This window comes from Nanorana parkeri, unplaced genomic scaffold, assembly GCF_000935625.1.
Source record: "Nanorana parkeri isolate BGI_ZX_2015 unplaced genomic scaffold, ASM93562v1 scaffold40, whole genome shotgun sequence".
In the NCBI taxonomy this organism is placed as follows: domain Eukaryota; kingdom Metazoa; phylum Chordata; class Amphibia; order Anura; family Dicroglossidae; genus Nanorana; species Nanorana parkeri.
The window spans coordinates 2,478,010-2,494,466 of record NW_017306308.1 but is presented as its reverse complement, the minus strand read 5'-3'; the positions used below and the strand labels follow the sequence as shown (position 1 = coordinate 2,494,466).

Below are 16,457 nucleotides of genomic sequence, written 5' to 3'. Positions count from 1 at the left end.
TGGCCCAAATTGGATCATGCAACAGGACAATGATCTCCTGCAAATGTACAACAAAATGAACTGAAAAGAAAAAAATCAAGTTGTTGCAATGGCCCAGTGAAAGTCCAGACCTGAACCCATATGGAATGCTGTGGCATAAACAATTGGTCCTCCGTTGGATGTTCAAGGTTTCTAATAACCAAGCTCTGATCTATATTTTTTCACAACTTTGTCTCTGACCTGTTTGGAGAGTTCCTTGGTCTTCATGTTGCTTGCTTAGTGGTGTTTCAGACTCAGGGGCCTTTCAGAACAGGTGTATTTTATACTGCCATCATGTGACAGATCATGTCACACTTTGCACATAGGTGGACCTTTATCAACAAATTGTTACTTTTGATGTTAATTGATTGGTCCACATCTTATTTAGAGGTTTCATAGCAAAGGGCTGACTATTTATACATCAAAATGTCTTTCTTTTTTTGTCTTAATTATTGTTTGTGTCACAGTAAAAATATTTTGCACCTAAAAGTGGTAAGCATGTTGTGTACATCACATGTAACAACCCCCCAAAAATTCAGGCTGAGCTTAGGGTGACAGGAGGACGCTAGTTTGTGTCCTCCCGTTACCCTTAGGAGAACTATGGGGAAAAGCCCCTCCTTTAAGGGAAAAAAAGATAAGCTGTGTTCTTCTTTTAACACCTGAGTTTACCCTAACTATGCCTAGTTAACTAATTTCTCCCCTTAACTATTTTTTGCTATTGATTTTTGCTTATCTTTATTTTTCTAATCAAATATTTTTTATTTATTGGTTTAGTTCATTCCTTATTTAATTTTTTTAGTGGTGCATTAAAAATAAGCCTTCATTTCATTTGTACACAGTACACTGTTTTTTTAACTAACATTGATCAAGTTAGAAAATAAAAGTGTTGCTACATATTTTTGTCTCAGGTTTCCGTAAAAAATAAAATAATTTTTGCAAGTCAATATCGCCAAAACAATGCCTTTATGCTAAAAATGATATATGTATTACTTTGTTATCTTAATTTCCTAAATAATGTTATACCTCGATCAATAGGCCCACAGCAAAACTGTAAAAATTGCTCTGGTCCATAGGGGGTTTACTGGTGTGAGTCGGCAAAATACTCTTGCATTTTGTTTGCTTACCCCTCTAAGGCCCCGTTCCCACTGCGCGATATGCAAATCGCGCGATATCGCGTTCAAGCTTGCATTGAGCAAGCTTGAATCGCGGCTAAATCAGCTCCAAAAAGGGTCCTGCTGTAGCGACACACGACCCGCGACAGCAGGACCCTTTGCCCCATTGAAATGCATTGGAGCGCGATATCGCGCAGTAGTTTGCCGCGATATCGCGGGAATTACCGCGCGCTAAATCGCTCAATGTGAACGGGGCTTAACAGTAATTACTTATTGGCTGTTGTAAGCTCTTTATTGTTTTATGACAACATAGCATATGTCTGAATATAAACGTTTCCAAGCGATGCTTACGCTGTGGGTATGTTTATAAACATCCCCTCTTTGAGAGCCACCAGTTGACACTTTGAAGGCTGGTTGCTCTCAATCCTTGATGTCACTAATGGCTGGTCTCTACTGACATTGGCAACAGATCAAAATGGTTCCTTATCTTTATCATTTGTAACGTACTAATCATATGCAGGCTGGTGGGGATGAAACAATTACTACAAGATATCCTACAATAATGAAAAGACTATGATCATCCGTATATCCACACATACTGCATACTACTCATTTTGATAAAGTAAACCTAGCAGCATTTGCCATGTACTTTTTGCTAAATCATAATAGAATTATTTCTGTGGCCTACATTAAGGTATGAGAAAGTGATATATTTGTGGTTTTGTGCATAATATGGACCTGTGTATAAATTTAAGACATATATATTTTTATAATATTCTTTCAATTACGAACAATAAGTTTTCACTTAAAAAGATGGGGAGTTAGGAAGAAGAAAAAAATTGTGTGAGTGTTAGTAGAGGGAACAAAGTAAGAGATTTTAATTCAAAACCAGATTTTAAACCAATATCAAAATTGCTTATGTTTTTATATTTTGAGTCTGGGAAGTTTCCTGCTGTGGAATCTGTTTCTCATTTCTTCTGGAATTTTGAGAAGTGGGGAATGTCTCAACTTTCCGTCTTTTAATATTCTCTCTGACAGTATTTGTAAATGAAAATATTCCACTTAAAAACAGTGTGCGAAAAGCTATAGTTGATGTCACTTCTTGTCATGTATTATGAGCCATGTTGATTTTTGGTGTTTGGGAGGAAATGTGTTCTGTATATAAAATTTGAGGTGGTAAAAAGGTGGCATTTAGGTGGCAATCTAGAAATATGCAGATGATTATAACAAGCAGAAATCTTAGCCAATTTCTTTGAAGGGGAATGGGTCTTAGTGTTCATGAAAAAAATCCCACTCAACATCTCTTTCTAGATGACACCATTGAGAGAGTGACAGGTAGCAACGCATTTACTCAAAATTGATTTGCTTATTGAGACCGAGAGAGTGACAAGTAGCAACGCATTTACTCAAAATTGTTTTGCTTATTGAGACCGTACTGGCAGCTACATTCTCTCACTCCCAACAGAATCCCCTGCAGCTGAGCTTTCCCCCCTCCTGCTGTATATCATTACATCTTGGCAAGGATAGCAAGTCTTGCATGGAAGTTCTGCTTTGACTGACACGAAGAGGAAAAAACTACATTAAAAAAATGTATCTGCTCATTTACATTTTATTTGCGGCAATATCATATTGTACGATGTATTTGTCATTTCGCTATTACTCTGTGTTAGCTCATTTGTGTCATTAAATGGGGCTTTGTACCCTCTGGATCTGATGGCTGTATCTGTCATTTCAAAAAAATGTAATCCAATTATATTCTTTAACCACTTGAGTCCCCAGATCCTTTCCTTCATAGATCCCCTTGAGTCCTAGAGCGTCTCTGTTCTGCACCTTTTATCTTTTAGGTTGTGCAGTTTTCTTTGATGCATTATACTTCTTTTTTTTTTTCCAGGACAGGCAAGGCTTTGTATATAGTGTTTATTGTATTTTTGTTTACCTAAGCATAACAGTTGTTTCTCACATGTCCACATATCTGCATATTGCAAGATTAAATTCATCCATAGGCACTGCAGAAGATGTTATCATTCTGAAACGTTCTGCAGACATAGAAAACAAAGGGGAAACATCGGTCAAGTTTTAGGCCTGGTTCACACCTGGGCGTTTTTACAGCACATTCATATGCGCTGTAAAACGCTCATCATGTGAAAACCAATAATTGCCTATGGGCATGGTTACCACCTGGGCGTTTTACAGCGCGTAGGAACGCGCTGTAAACTCCCTACGCCTAAAGAAGTACAGGAGCTTCTTTGGGGTGTATTTGCCACACGTATCCATTATGAAACAGCCTGATAGCCCTCGGAAACGTGCATTTCTTTTAGCGCAAATCGCGGTAAAAACGTGCGGCAAGCTTGCATATTCCGTACGCCCAGGTGTGAACCCAGCCTTACAGCATAGTGTCATCTCCAGGGTCAATGGATAATAATATAGAGCATAGTCATTTGCAGATAGCAAGGAATTCAACCTCAATGTACAAAAAAAAAAAACCTCAGGAAAACAACTTTATCACCCTACATGCCACAAATAAGAGTCTCACAATTGGCGCAAAGACTTCAGGTAAAAAGTTTTCCTCATCAACGGAAATCAGAATACAGATATGTCCAAGCATAATGCGGTATGATAGGTGCCTAACACTATCTAAAAACTGCCTGCCAATGCCTGAAGATCTGGAGGGCATCTCCACAGAATATGTATTATATCTGCAGAACCTCCATGGCAACTAGGGCAATCTGGAGTGCCCATTTGATGCCTGTGGAATCATTTTGTGGTATATGGTAAATATAAAGGTGTGTTAGTTTCTTAGTAGAAGAAAGGGATACCTTGAGAATCGCTTCCAGTGCCTTTTTTCAGTTTTGCTCTGAAGTACAGCCCATATCTTCTTGCCAACCCATTTTACATGGCAAGGTTGTCTGAGAATCAATTTGTAAGCACATTATTCACATCTAACTGGGAGATGTGTTCCTTACATATACCAGAGTTCAAAACCTTGAAGTTTAGTTAGTTCCCCATAGTTAATTTTGCGCCTGAGTGGGATAAATTGATTTCAGGTATCTTAATGCATATAAAAATGTAATTACCATCAATATTTCACTTAGCAGGGATGCAGTAGGACATGGTAGATTTTTAGCCAGGGTGCCTTCCTCTAGTTGGGAAGAAGAACGGGGTATTAAAATAACCTGATTGGGATCTCCCCAGATGATGGTACCCTCCTGACTCTAGATAATTGCAAAGTGTATAGCTTAATGTGGGGGGGTGTTTTCTTTTTAATTTAAACCAATTCTGTGTATTTCAGGACAGGGAATTATGTAGGATATATAGTAACTGTTAGGCCCAAGTCATTTTCATACGTTGGCTCTATCAACAACTGTAAGAGGCAGTTTGCACCAACTACCACTTTTATGCTTACATTTTTCTAAGACTAGCGAGAGATTAGCTTTAAGATAATTGGTAAGCACAGCCGAAACAGAAACACCCAGGTATCTAAAGGAGCCCACCTGCCTAATATGGTAGGAACAGGCCACAAGCTCATATGTAAGTGGATCAAGCAGCAACAACATTGATTTGTTCCAGTTAATGGCAAATTCAGAGAAAGTACCAAACTGTGTTATAAACGTCATTAATGAGGATAAAGAATGATCAATGTCTCCCAGAAAGAGGAGGGCATTATCTGCATGCAGTGCAATCATGTCTTCCGTTTCTACCTTTTAAACACCCACAATTGCAGGACACTGTCGAATCACATTAGTGGGAGAGACAGAAGAAGCACAAGGAGCTAATCAATTCCGCTGCTGACAAGAAGCATGCGGTTAGGAGGAGAAAGCAGATTGGCAGAGAGATTAGCACATCACTGTGCTGCTTCAGCTTCACAGCAAAAGCTTTTAAAAAAATATATTTTTAATTGAGTATTCATTTTTTAGGATGGATTTCTGCTATAACTGAAACCTATACTTAGAGAAATACAGGGTTTTCCATTATTTTCCTCCTTGTTAAAATGCGATTAGCCTGGCGGCTTTTGACTAAGCCCCTCATCTGGAAAGTCAGAGTAAAGTCAGACCTGCATACTTGATTTTGGGACAGTAACATCCTTTGAAATAGGTAACTAGCATTTTCATAAGGAGAGATCAGCAATGGCAGCCTACACACACTACACTACAGCTTTACTTTAAAAAGACTAACTTCAGTAAACCACTGAAACATGAATATGGGTACCAACTACGATACGCGATGGAAGAGGTGGGAATTGGGAAGGCAAATTTTATCTTCAAAATTCTGAAAGCTGTAACTAAAATTTACCCTCTTAATATTCTGTGTGTTCTATCTTAGATTCTTAGATGTTTGAAAACATTAAAAGTAATAATTTTGGGGGGAACCGTACTCATCACTTTTTAAACCAATTTTGTGTTTCGTGAAAATGGGGCTTTCATTTTTCTTTAGTTAGTTCCGTTTCTGTTGGCCACACAAACTGTGCAGCAGTTATGTGATCTCTAGCACATATTAGTATACTCAATCCATACAGACGAAACTGATGTCTATTCTCTGAAAACTCCCAGCAGTGTATGGTGCAAGCTAATCATTGCCATGATGAAGGTGGTTTCAGTTTGATTGTTTAGACACAGACGAGTGTCTGATTCATTGGCCTATTTGAAGCCATGCTTTATGCCAGCCTCACAGTTTCAATGTCTCTAGATTTATTGTACCATATGTGGTTAATGCATAAAATATGACTTACTTCACCTTGCATTGTTTATGCAGGTTATATCTCCTTGCAGACTTTGAATCAAAAACAACTGTATTTTAACATTCTTCTGTTTAGCAGGCAATAGTCTTTAAATTTAAATACACTTTTGCATAAAAAGATTTCTTATTTTGTAGTGCAGACCCAAGAAGTGTATTTTTTATGATCTTTGCAATTTTATGTGTATCTTCTTTTGTGCAAGTTCAAGACTGCTGTTTTCTGCATTCAGGAGACCGCTCTTAAAGTGACTCCTGTCATTGCCCTTCCCCTCTCTGCCTGTTATAAAGCCAACCACTCTAGCATCGACGTGGGCTAACCACAAACCCAGTGACTTCACTATAGCTGATGTGTGTGTGGACGTGCTTCACAAACTGTTATAGCTTAGAATGGCCTCTGGAAAAATGACTCACAAGCTCATTTCTTTACTACTGCTGAGACCTACTTTAAAAAAAAAAAAAATCACTTAAATGATGGTGTCTAACTCCGTTACTGTATAAAATCTGCTGCAAGAAAGTGACACCATCTCCATCATTATTGCCTATAAATGTGTGGATGCAGAAACGAATGCAGGGAAATCTTCCCATTGTAAATCTTTCTACTTTATCAAAGTTTTTTAGACCAGGATCACACTATTGAGTTTTGGCAACGTGCGTTACTATGTGCATTGCCACAATATGCAGCAACGCTCTATGAATGCGTTGCGGTGCCAAATGAATGGGGGTGCCATTCATTTTTAATGGCACCCCAATGGATTAAGGCAGTGCACCTGCACTACATTGCTGTATGTTGCATTTGTGAATAGTAGCCCATTCAAAATGATGGTTGCCTTAAAGGAGAACTATGAGATGAGTGCTTTTCACTCACCTCATAGTTCTAGCCGACCTGTGACAATGAGACTGTCACAGGTTGGCTCAGTAGATCGGGAGGTGAGCGAACACATACCGACGTTCGCTCACCTCTCGGTCCTGTCATGGCTCTCTGCCGTGACAGGGGAGGGGCTGGATTCCCCCCGCTCCGATCCGCCAGCGCTGACTGGTGGAACGGACGGGGGAGGGGGCGGGTACAGCTCGGTTTGCCTCTAGATAGGCAGAGCCAGCTGTCAGTCATGCAGCTGGGCGGATCCAGGCACAATTGTCGGGATGCGCTTCAGCTGCGGCGTCTCAGTATACCGCGAGCTGCAGCTCGCGATATACTGAGCCCAGGGTGACGGGAGGACGCTAGTTTGTGTCCTCCCGTTACCCTAAGGAGAACTATGGGGAAAAGCCTTAACCCCATAGTTCTCCTTTTAATGCAATGAATGGTTTGCTAGAGATTTGACACTTTCATGAGCTTTGCCCTTAACATTCTTGCAACAACTCTAAAGGCTCTCCCACACATACCAAACAGATCATTGAATGCACTTGATCATTTCGTTTTTATTTTCAGTTTCTTTAACCAGTTGACATCCGCGGTGTTAAACCCCCTTCCCATCCAGGCCATTTTTCAGTATTCAGCGCTGCGGTACTTTCACTGACATTTATTCCGTCATGCAGCCCTGTACTGAAATGAATTTTCTACCCTTTTTTGGGGACAGATAGAGCTTTCTTTTGGTGGTATTTAATCACCACTGGGGTTTTTATTTTTTAATATATTAAGGAAAAATTACAGATTTTTTTAAAAAAAGTTTCCCCTATATTAAATTCTAAAACATTAATAATTACCCAATTTTTTGGTAAAATGTAAAAGACGGGGTCACGTCGGGTAAAGAGACACCAAACATGTTGCTAGGGGGCGCGCGCGAGCAGGAAAAAAAATGCCGTCTGGACACGGCAACCCGCGGATGCGAGTCTGCCGTCCGTCCGTTTTTTCTTAACGGGCGGACGGCAAGAGGTTAAAATGGGTGAAGTTGAAACATAAATGATCCTTGTTTTTTAAGATAAGATTTTGAAGGTCTTAGGTGCACCAAGGATTGTTTTCAGGTTTTTTTTCAGTTGTCATTCTAAAATTCTTTTTCTGAACTTCATTTCAGTTAAATGGTAAACAGTTATGAGTTTTAGTTGCAACATATTGAATAAAAAAAAAAGCCAACACAAAAAATTCAAAATCAATCAAATGAAGTGTATGGCTAGAAATAAAGTGGTACATCGACTGACTATCACTATTGGAATTATTACCTTACCATTAATTGTAAAAATTGTTTCTGTTTGCAGGTATACCATAGGAAAATGTGAATAACTAACTTTGCTTTGAACTATATTTTTTAATTAGAAATTGTAAAGGAGAGGGCTACTTAGGTTACCGTGAGGTGTAAATTTTGAATACTTTACCTCATTTGTACACAGCCATAGAGTTACTGAATGATGGGTTAGTAGTCATAGAAGAACACATCACAGATTGTTGACTCAATATTCCATTACTGTTTTGTTAATCTATAATGTGTTGGAGTGCAGCACAAAATGCTGCTCTTTTGCAGCAGTCAGAAGACATTGCCTCATGTTTATTTACAGGATCTGTCAGGTTTGTGTATTGCGTTTGAAAAGTAGTGGCAGCAGGATTGTGTACTGCACAGTAAAAGAGCCACTTGTGTGACTGACCAGAACAGAGGGTTGCATTGTCTGGCAAAACAGTATTTTCCAAGCCTAAATAAATAGAAAACCTTTTAGTTAATAGGAATAGATTGATTGCAGGGAGTGGGTCTAATGACGTAATGAAGCAGGCGATCAATGATTTACTGTGAAGTTGTCATAGGTAGTTCAACTTTGATTTGAAATGTAAATGTGTTTTGTCTGTTTCTGCTTAGAGTCTTCACACTCACAAGAGGCTTGTCATGGCACATGAATTTTCTTTTATTTCAGTCAAGTAGATTCTTAGTAGGGTTTTATTCTGCAGGGAGAAATTTGACACAATAAACACATTCCACATTTAGAACTGTCTGCAGAATGAGCCTAAAATCAATAACATTTTGTTAAGTTTGTATGCTATCGGCTTCATGTTGATATCAATGTAGCACTAGTAGTTTAATCTACATATCAGGAAACCACAATTAACCACACTATGCTACAATCATCTAAGATCACTCACAGCTTTTTACAAGTATTTATGTCAAGTGGTTTCCCATACAGCTTTGCCAATGAGAAGAAGTAAGGACAAACTTTTAGTGGTGCCCTCTCATGGGACTGTGGCAGCCATGTGTTCTTTTATGCACCCCTTCCCCCTCCTTTTCTGTTTACTTTTCAGCTTTGCCAGGATCCTCATAAACAGTCTTACACTGCAGGTGCCAGTAGACTGAAGTTTCCTCAGCTAACTCCTATGGCACTTTGCTTTTTTATGTCAATACCAAATTATAATGGGGTTGCGTCACTTCCAAATTAAGAGGAGGAGAGTTATATAAGACACTACATTCAATGAGTTGGTCAAAGGTTAACCTGTAGTGACACTTAGTAAGGCCCACGGCAAAAGGTCCATACAGCTATTCCTCACTTAACGACCGAGTTCCGTTCCAACGACCAGGTCGTTAAACTAATTGGTCGTTAAGTGAGGACCTGTATACAGTACTGTACTGCATTAGTACAGTACTGTATAGTGTTGCAGATGTACAGTACTGTACAGTGTACTGTAAATCGGTCAAAAAAGTACTTACCAAGACCCGCAGTGTAGAACGGAGTACAGCACTTCCGCCGGCGAGACGTCGCACTGCCACATTCCCGCACGTACGGTCAGAGAGCTCGTCGTAAGTGTGAGTGGTCACAAAGCAGGTAAGTCGTAAAGTGAGGAATATCTGTACTTGCCTCCTGCGATGATTGCAGCCTCCTTCGATGTCCGGAGGCTTGCCAGTATAAATCTAGTGCTGGGTAGTATGCACAGTCTCATAGATTTTAATGGGACGTTGCTCCTGCTATACAGGTACATTCCCTTCAAGTGTGTGGGATGTTAGTGCGCAGCCCAGCAGTAGATTATTACTGGTCAGGCTGCAGACATTGCAGAAGGCTGCAGCCCTCAGAGTAGGTAAATTCCAACCTGTGGGGCCAGACCTAGCTCTATTTGTTGAGGGAGCTGGGAGAATATTTTGGTAAAGGTGTAAATGTCCTTTAAGATTGACTAATATAGGTTGTAATTTTCAAACAAAGAATGATAAAGAGGCATGGCCATCTTTATCCAGCCAGTTGGATTGTAATTTTATTATAGTTTATGCGAACATTGTACATTTGTCACTACTGCCTACAGCCCTCCTGTGCTATTGTCAGTCTCTTTGGATAAACAAATAATGTGATACCTAGCAGCTTATGGATCTTCATCCATATTGTGGAACCCTGTATGATACTGAGCTGGCCAGCTGGAAGCACTTTTGTAGCTCCGTACGACGTACGTCCTTGGCAGCAAAAGGGTTAAAGGCTAACATATATTTTGTGACACCAATCCTACCCCTTGTTATTCATGAGAGTTTGTAAGTGGAAACTCAATAAAAACGAATGCAGCTCCCAGTTTAGGTCTTTCCCCCATGTGTTTCACATTAAATCATTATACAATAAAATGTTTCAACTTCGCTTATTTGACATAAGCTTCTTGGTACAGTGTGCACCGGTGAGCAAGTTAAAGTGGTTTTCCATGTGGATAAAATGGGAAGTCCTTTCTTCCTCTTATTTGTCGTTCTGATAATTGAAAACTTCTTTGACATCTAAGAACATATATAGAATTTGTCGGCGTACTTTTCATCTCAGGAGAAAACTGACAGACCTGTGACAGTGTAAAGCAATACCTGCCAGGGCAAGAGGCACTGCAGTCCATATTTCGCAGAAGGGGAAGGGTCAGTAGAGAGACAGGCCTCTTGTTAAGCAAAATTTAAAGGGCTAAGAATGTTCCCCATTTTTTCAATAAAAAAAGCCTTTTAAAGCTCAAAGATATTAATCTGTTTTTTCTATTGCAGCCAAACAGCACAGTTGAAACCCGAGCAGTAGCAAGGTTAGCCACACACCCACTTTTGAACAAGAAAATATCTACTATTAAAGGTAAGATGGGGGAGAGATTTTTTGGAATTAAAATACATTTTCAGTAATCTAAAGTAGCCATACATGCATAGACTAATAGATTCCTCCATCCGCGCTAAACAGCACGGATTAAGGAATCTACAACTGCTGGCCCTAAACAGTGATTGCATCTGATTGGATTCAGTCACTAGTTATCCAACAATTTTTCATCGGCCTCCTTCAGTTTTTCAATCAAAGTTTGTTGAGCTGAGTGGTGCTGACAGGGCCACCCACAGCACAAATTTCAGCAGGAAAGGATAACATCGAGCCATGTATGGCTACCATAACTGTTTGTTTAAAGGCAAACACTATACAATCATTTGCCACTTACATTTGCTCAGTTAAAAAGTATTAATGCTTTTTCTGCACAGCCCATTTGTACGTGGAAATTATTGTGGTCTTTTAGATAATAAATGCAAAGTAAAATCTAAATCAATATATATTTTATACACAGGTACTCGTTTTAGACATCCGAGCATTTGTACGAGTACTCATGCAAATACTCGGTATCGCGGCCGATACCGATGCTTGTATCGGTATCGGTGCATCCCTAATTTTATGGACAATCGTCATCTCTGAGGGCTCACACATTGTTCGTGGTAAACAATATTTCTGACACAATAGGCACAAGTCATAAAGTGAACACGCCAGAATAAGGGGATTTTTAAACAAATGACAATTACTTTCAGGTTAAAGCCAGTAAATGTATAACTTACAATCACATAGCTAAATATAAACATCCTTATCCTGGTGTTAAAGCTTTGGCAATTGAGGTTAATGTTGTCATACACACAGTGTTCAATGAAAAATGAATGTTATTTTTAGTAAATAAGAAGAACTTCCTGTTATCCACCAATCCACCATTACATTTCACAACAAAAAAAGAATGGCATACAAAAGTCTTTTCCAGCTTAGTACTGACCAGAATTATTACTGACCATCTTAGAATAATGGCCTAGATAGTCAGGAGGGCTATTAGTGGTGGCATCCACTGATCTGATTACATTTATAGTGTTGTAGTGAACTTCCAGAAGACTGGCATCCATCTTCAACACATATTACGGAGGCATGGTCATCTGCCGTCACCATCAAGAAACCTTCACTAAAAAATGCTGTGCTCTAATCACTGGAGTGCATGCATGTAAACAGGAATTGTCTGCAAAGAAGCTGCCCGACATCAGCAGCACTGAGATGCAACAAAGGATGAAAAAGTATTTTATTAAAAAAATGGCAAATGTTTATGATAGTTATTTATAAAGCACTTTGCTGTGTGTTATTTTTTTTTGTTTTTTGTATGTAATGCTTTTGCTGACACTGACAGGAGGCTTACATCAGCTACAACACAGGCTTTTAAACACACTCCTTTCTGCTACAGTGTTAAGCCCACACAAGATAAGTTGGCTTTGTGGTAGAACTGATTCAGGTGGCTGTGCACTTCCACAGGTTCCGGAATCAGCGTCCTCCCCTACGATGTCAAAGATACATGGCAACCACATAATTTATAACTAGCCTTTGTAGCTGCTATGTATTCCAGGCTCCGCTGCTCCTTCTTCGGGTCTGAGATCGGCATGGTGGGTAGACGGAAGGAGACCAGCAAACGTCTATTCGCTGATTTTCCCATCCTGTGAATAAACCCGGAATTGACGATGATTTTGTCGCTTTTGTTTTTAGAGCGGTCATTGCATTGATCATGATTGTGCAGGATCAGCTTTAGTGGAGTGGAACTATGACATTAGGGGTCTAATAAACCCCTAATGTCTTCTTAAAGAAACATGTCACTTATAATGTGCTATATAGCCCCCTATGTAATAACAATAACGTTCGCTTATAAACTGATAATAATGTTAGGTTAGGTCATTTTTCCTGGTTAACTCTAAATTGTTGACCTTTGTAGTCTTTTAAAGCCTCACTTATGGACAATTTTGGGAACATAATTTTTTTGCCAATTCACAGGTGCATGCAATGTTAAAGAAGAACAATAGCCTAACCCTTTTTGGTCAAAGTTCTCTTCAGAGTCACAGGAGGACATGTACGAGTGCCCTCCGGTACCCAAATGTCAGTATAAAGCTATTTCCCGCTATATGCTGAGAGCGCAGAGCCGTGCTGCAGCTTATCCACCATGCTGGCTTCTTGACAGCTGGCTCTGCCTCTCTGGAAGCAGATCCAGCTATGCCTGCCCCCTCCCCTGTCCGTTCCTCCAGTCAACGCTAAAGAAACAGACGGGGGGTGTGGCCAGCAGGCGCATGTAGTTGGACGTGTCCCGGAGAGCTCTCTCACCACTCATCCTGTAAATTACCTGCTGGGCTTACCTGGACTCTCCTGCACCTCTTCGGCGGACTGCCTAAGGGTTGTGGAATCCGGCGATCTGCTCCTTGGGGCTGCGTTTTACCCCTGAGGGATGTCTAAGAAAAAGGACGGCAGAGGCCTCCTCTCGGCGATCCAAGATGGCGGCGGCGGCGGCTCGCATCCTGCACTTCCCAACCTCAGCAAGCAAACGGGGGACAGGGACGCTGCGGCGAAGCTGGAGCTTTCGCCCGCCATCCTGATACACCGGCCAAGGCGCGCCGACTCTCCAATTGAGCAGACCAGGCCTCTAGGAGGGATATGGGGCCTGACTCCTCACACTTGTCCGCCTCTGACTCGGAGGACCCGGATGACACCGCAGTGACTGTGAGTACTGTGCCGAAGGGCCCTAAAGCGCCTAAGGCCAAATCCAAATCAAATGAGCCTACCATCTCCGATGTTTTCTCGGCCGTACAGCTGTGCAACGCTGCGCTGACATCTCTCACAGATCAGGTGCATCGGATGAGAGCTGACATCTCCTTCATGCGCCATGATCTGCAGAAGGTGCGAGACCGCACTTCTGCCCTGGAAGGCAGGGTGAGTGGGCTGGAAGATACTACGACCCCGCTGCTCTCTGATGTCAAGAAGGCCATGCATGATATCTCCGCTCACACCCTGAAAATGGATGATGTGGAGAACAGGCTGTGCCGCAATAACATCCGTGCTGTCAGCATTCCAGAACGCACAGAAGGGGCAAACGCTACTGACTATATCGAATCCTGGCTATGCTAAGCCTTTGGAAAGACTTGTCCCCTTTGTTTGCTGTGGAAAGAGCTCATAGTGTTTCCTTTCACCCTCTACCACCTGGAAACCCGCCTAGGCAAATGTTAATCCGGCTTCTGAATTATCGGGACAAGGAACGCATCCTGGGAAAGGCGCGTGACCTGGGGGAGATCTCTCTCGCCGGCTCCAAGTTTATGCTTTTCCCAAGAGGTTCAACGCCGCAGAGCGAAATTCCTGGACGTCAAGAAACGTCTCCAACATCTCCATCTATCTTACTCCATGATCTATCCTACGAGGCTTCGTGTGATCGCTGATGGAGAAACCCAGTTCTTTGACAACCCCTCTCAAGCTTCATCCTGGCTGGATAAATTTGACCGCCGTCGGGCCTCCTCGGCCATCTGAGGGCCTGGCCATCCGCACGGAGTAGTTTTTCTTTCTCTGCTTCACAGTATGGTAACCCTCCCCATCTAGCTGTGCATGTGAGATGAACTCTCCACCTCTTTATTGTTGGCATTGCCGCACTGGAAGGAGTCCCTATGGTGTTTCGGTTCTGTTTTGGGATGCCTACTGTGACATGGCCTGTTGCCATCTTCCCCCGAAGATTTCCCTGCGTGGACAATGCTATAATGGGCTTTTGCCCACTCCTCAAGTAATACTGCGTTAAAACTGTTTTCCTTGAACTCTACTTTTCTTTTTTCTCCTTTTTGTTTTTTTTGTTTCATATGCTCCTGATGCTCTCTCGACAGGACTTGCTGTGCCTAGCCATACACACTGGAGGCCTTTGTGGACTGGTCTTGGTATGCACTCCTAATGTCAGTCTCTCTCTGTTGCCAAATGTCCTACATTGCCTATGTTATCGTCGATTTTAATCGACTTAATCGAATAATTGTTGCAGCTCTAGTCTGATCACCTAGTGACTCTTGTCTCCTGGAATGTGAGGGGGTTGGGGGATGCAGCGAAGAGGCGCTCTGTTTTTGATTGTATTTTGTCCCCTTTGTTTGCTGTGGAAAGAGCATTGAACATTGCAAATGCGTTTGACAGTGTCGAATGGCAGTATCTGTGGGCTGTGCTGTCCGCCTTTGGCTTTGGCCCAAGTTTCTGCAGGTGGGTGCGTCTGCTGTACGGCCGCCCCTCTGCGAGAATCAAGATTAACGACTCCCTGTCTTCTGCCTTTGCTTTGCAGAGGGGCACCAGGCAGGGATGCCGCTTTCGCCTTTGTTTGTTCTAGCCATCGAACCTCTTGCTGCACTGGTCAGGCGCTCTGCGGATGTGATAGGCTTTAGGAGGGAAAAATTGTCCTATACGCGCATGATACTCTGTTGTTCTTAGCAGACACGGAGGCCTCTCTGTCCAATGTCATGTCTCTGCTGTCGTAATTTGCCATGTACTCCGGTCTGGTTGTTAACTGGGACAAGTCCAATCTCCTTCCTCTGGATTGACTGTGTGCCCCATTGGCTGCAAATGCGGCGCACATACAGGTGAAGTCCACCATTACCTATCTTGGTATACAACTGACTGCCTCTCCCGGTGACTACCTCACCCTGAACCTGCATCCCCTTTTGGCTAGATTTAAATCTCAACATAATTTGTGGGACAAATTGCCGCTGTCTGTGGCTGGCAGGGTAAATTTAATTAAGGTCTGGATGCCTCAGTTACTCTATGTCCTCCATAACTCACCCCTCTGGATTCCTAAAAAGACCTTTTGTTTAATTGATTTTATTTTCATGGAACTGGTCTGGAAGATGAAACCTCCAAGATTGCAGCTTGATGTCCTTCAGAGGCCCAAGGCTTCAGGGGGCTGGCCCTCCTCAGCCTGTGGTTTTTCTTCCTGGCTGCGCAACTACAACACTTTAAAGCCTGGGCATCTGAGGAACACCAATCCCAATCGTTTCATATTCTTCTATATTTGTTTCAAGGACTGAGTCCCTTACATTACTTGGACAGTGACCTGTATGTTAAAACTCATTCTACTTTTCCTACCGTGCGGTTGATGGGGCAGGTCTGGGATGCGGCCAAAGCTGTGCCGGGTATTTCTACCCTCACTAGTTACACTCCGCTGTGGCAGAATGGTCGCCTCCCGGAGCTTCTCCCTCTCCGAGACACTGTGGATTGGTCTAATAAGGGGGTGATATCTGTCTCTCAGCTATATCGGGAGGGTAAACTGTGACTTCCAACATTCTGGTAGGTGGTGTTTCCAGTTCCTCCAGATTGCTCACGCCCTGGGGTCCCAGTTTCAAGGGGGTCCTCCAGTGATCTCGCCCACCCCGATACTTGACACAGTATTATTGGCCACTAACACCAAAGGGATTATCTACCTCCTGTATGCCCACCGGTTACTCAAGTCGCCCGCACTTCTTCCTTTACGGTGCAGGGAGGGGTAGGAGGGTGATGTGGGCCCCATGTCGGATGACACCTGGGAGGATGTCCTGCAGGGGGTCACCCTGGTCTCGCTATCCCCTACGCACAGGCTGACTCAACTGTTTATTTCCATAGAACGTATTGCAGCCCTGAATTTTTGTTCCGCAT

The 16,457-nt window shown here is 42.1% G+C and overlaps 1 protein-coding gene across 1 annotated transcript in view; it reads left to right on the top strand.

Moving 5' to 3' along the window:
• Positions 1–16,457, top strand: part of SRFBP1 (serum response factor binding protein 1) — a 78,702-nt gene that overhangs the window by 49,173 nt on the left and 13,072 nt on the right. The window contains exon 5 of the mRNA XM_018571084.1: positions 10,766–10,847. Within this exon, the coding sequence (XP_018426586.1) occupies positions 10,766–10,847 (82 nt within the window). The remainder of the gene's footprint in view (positions 1–10,765; positions 10,848–16,457) is intronic.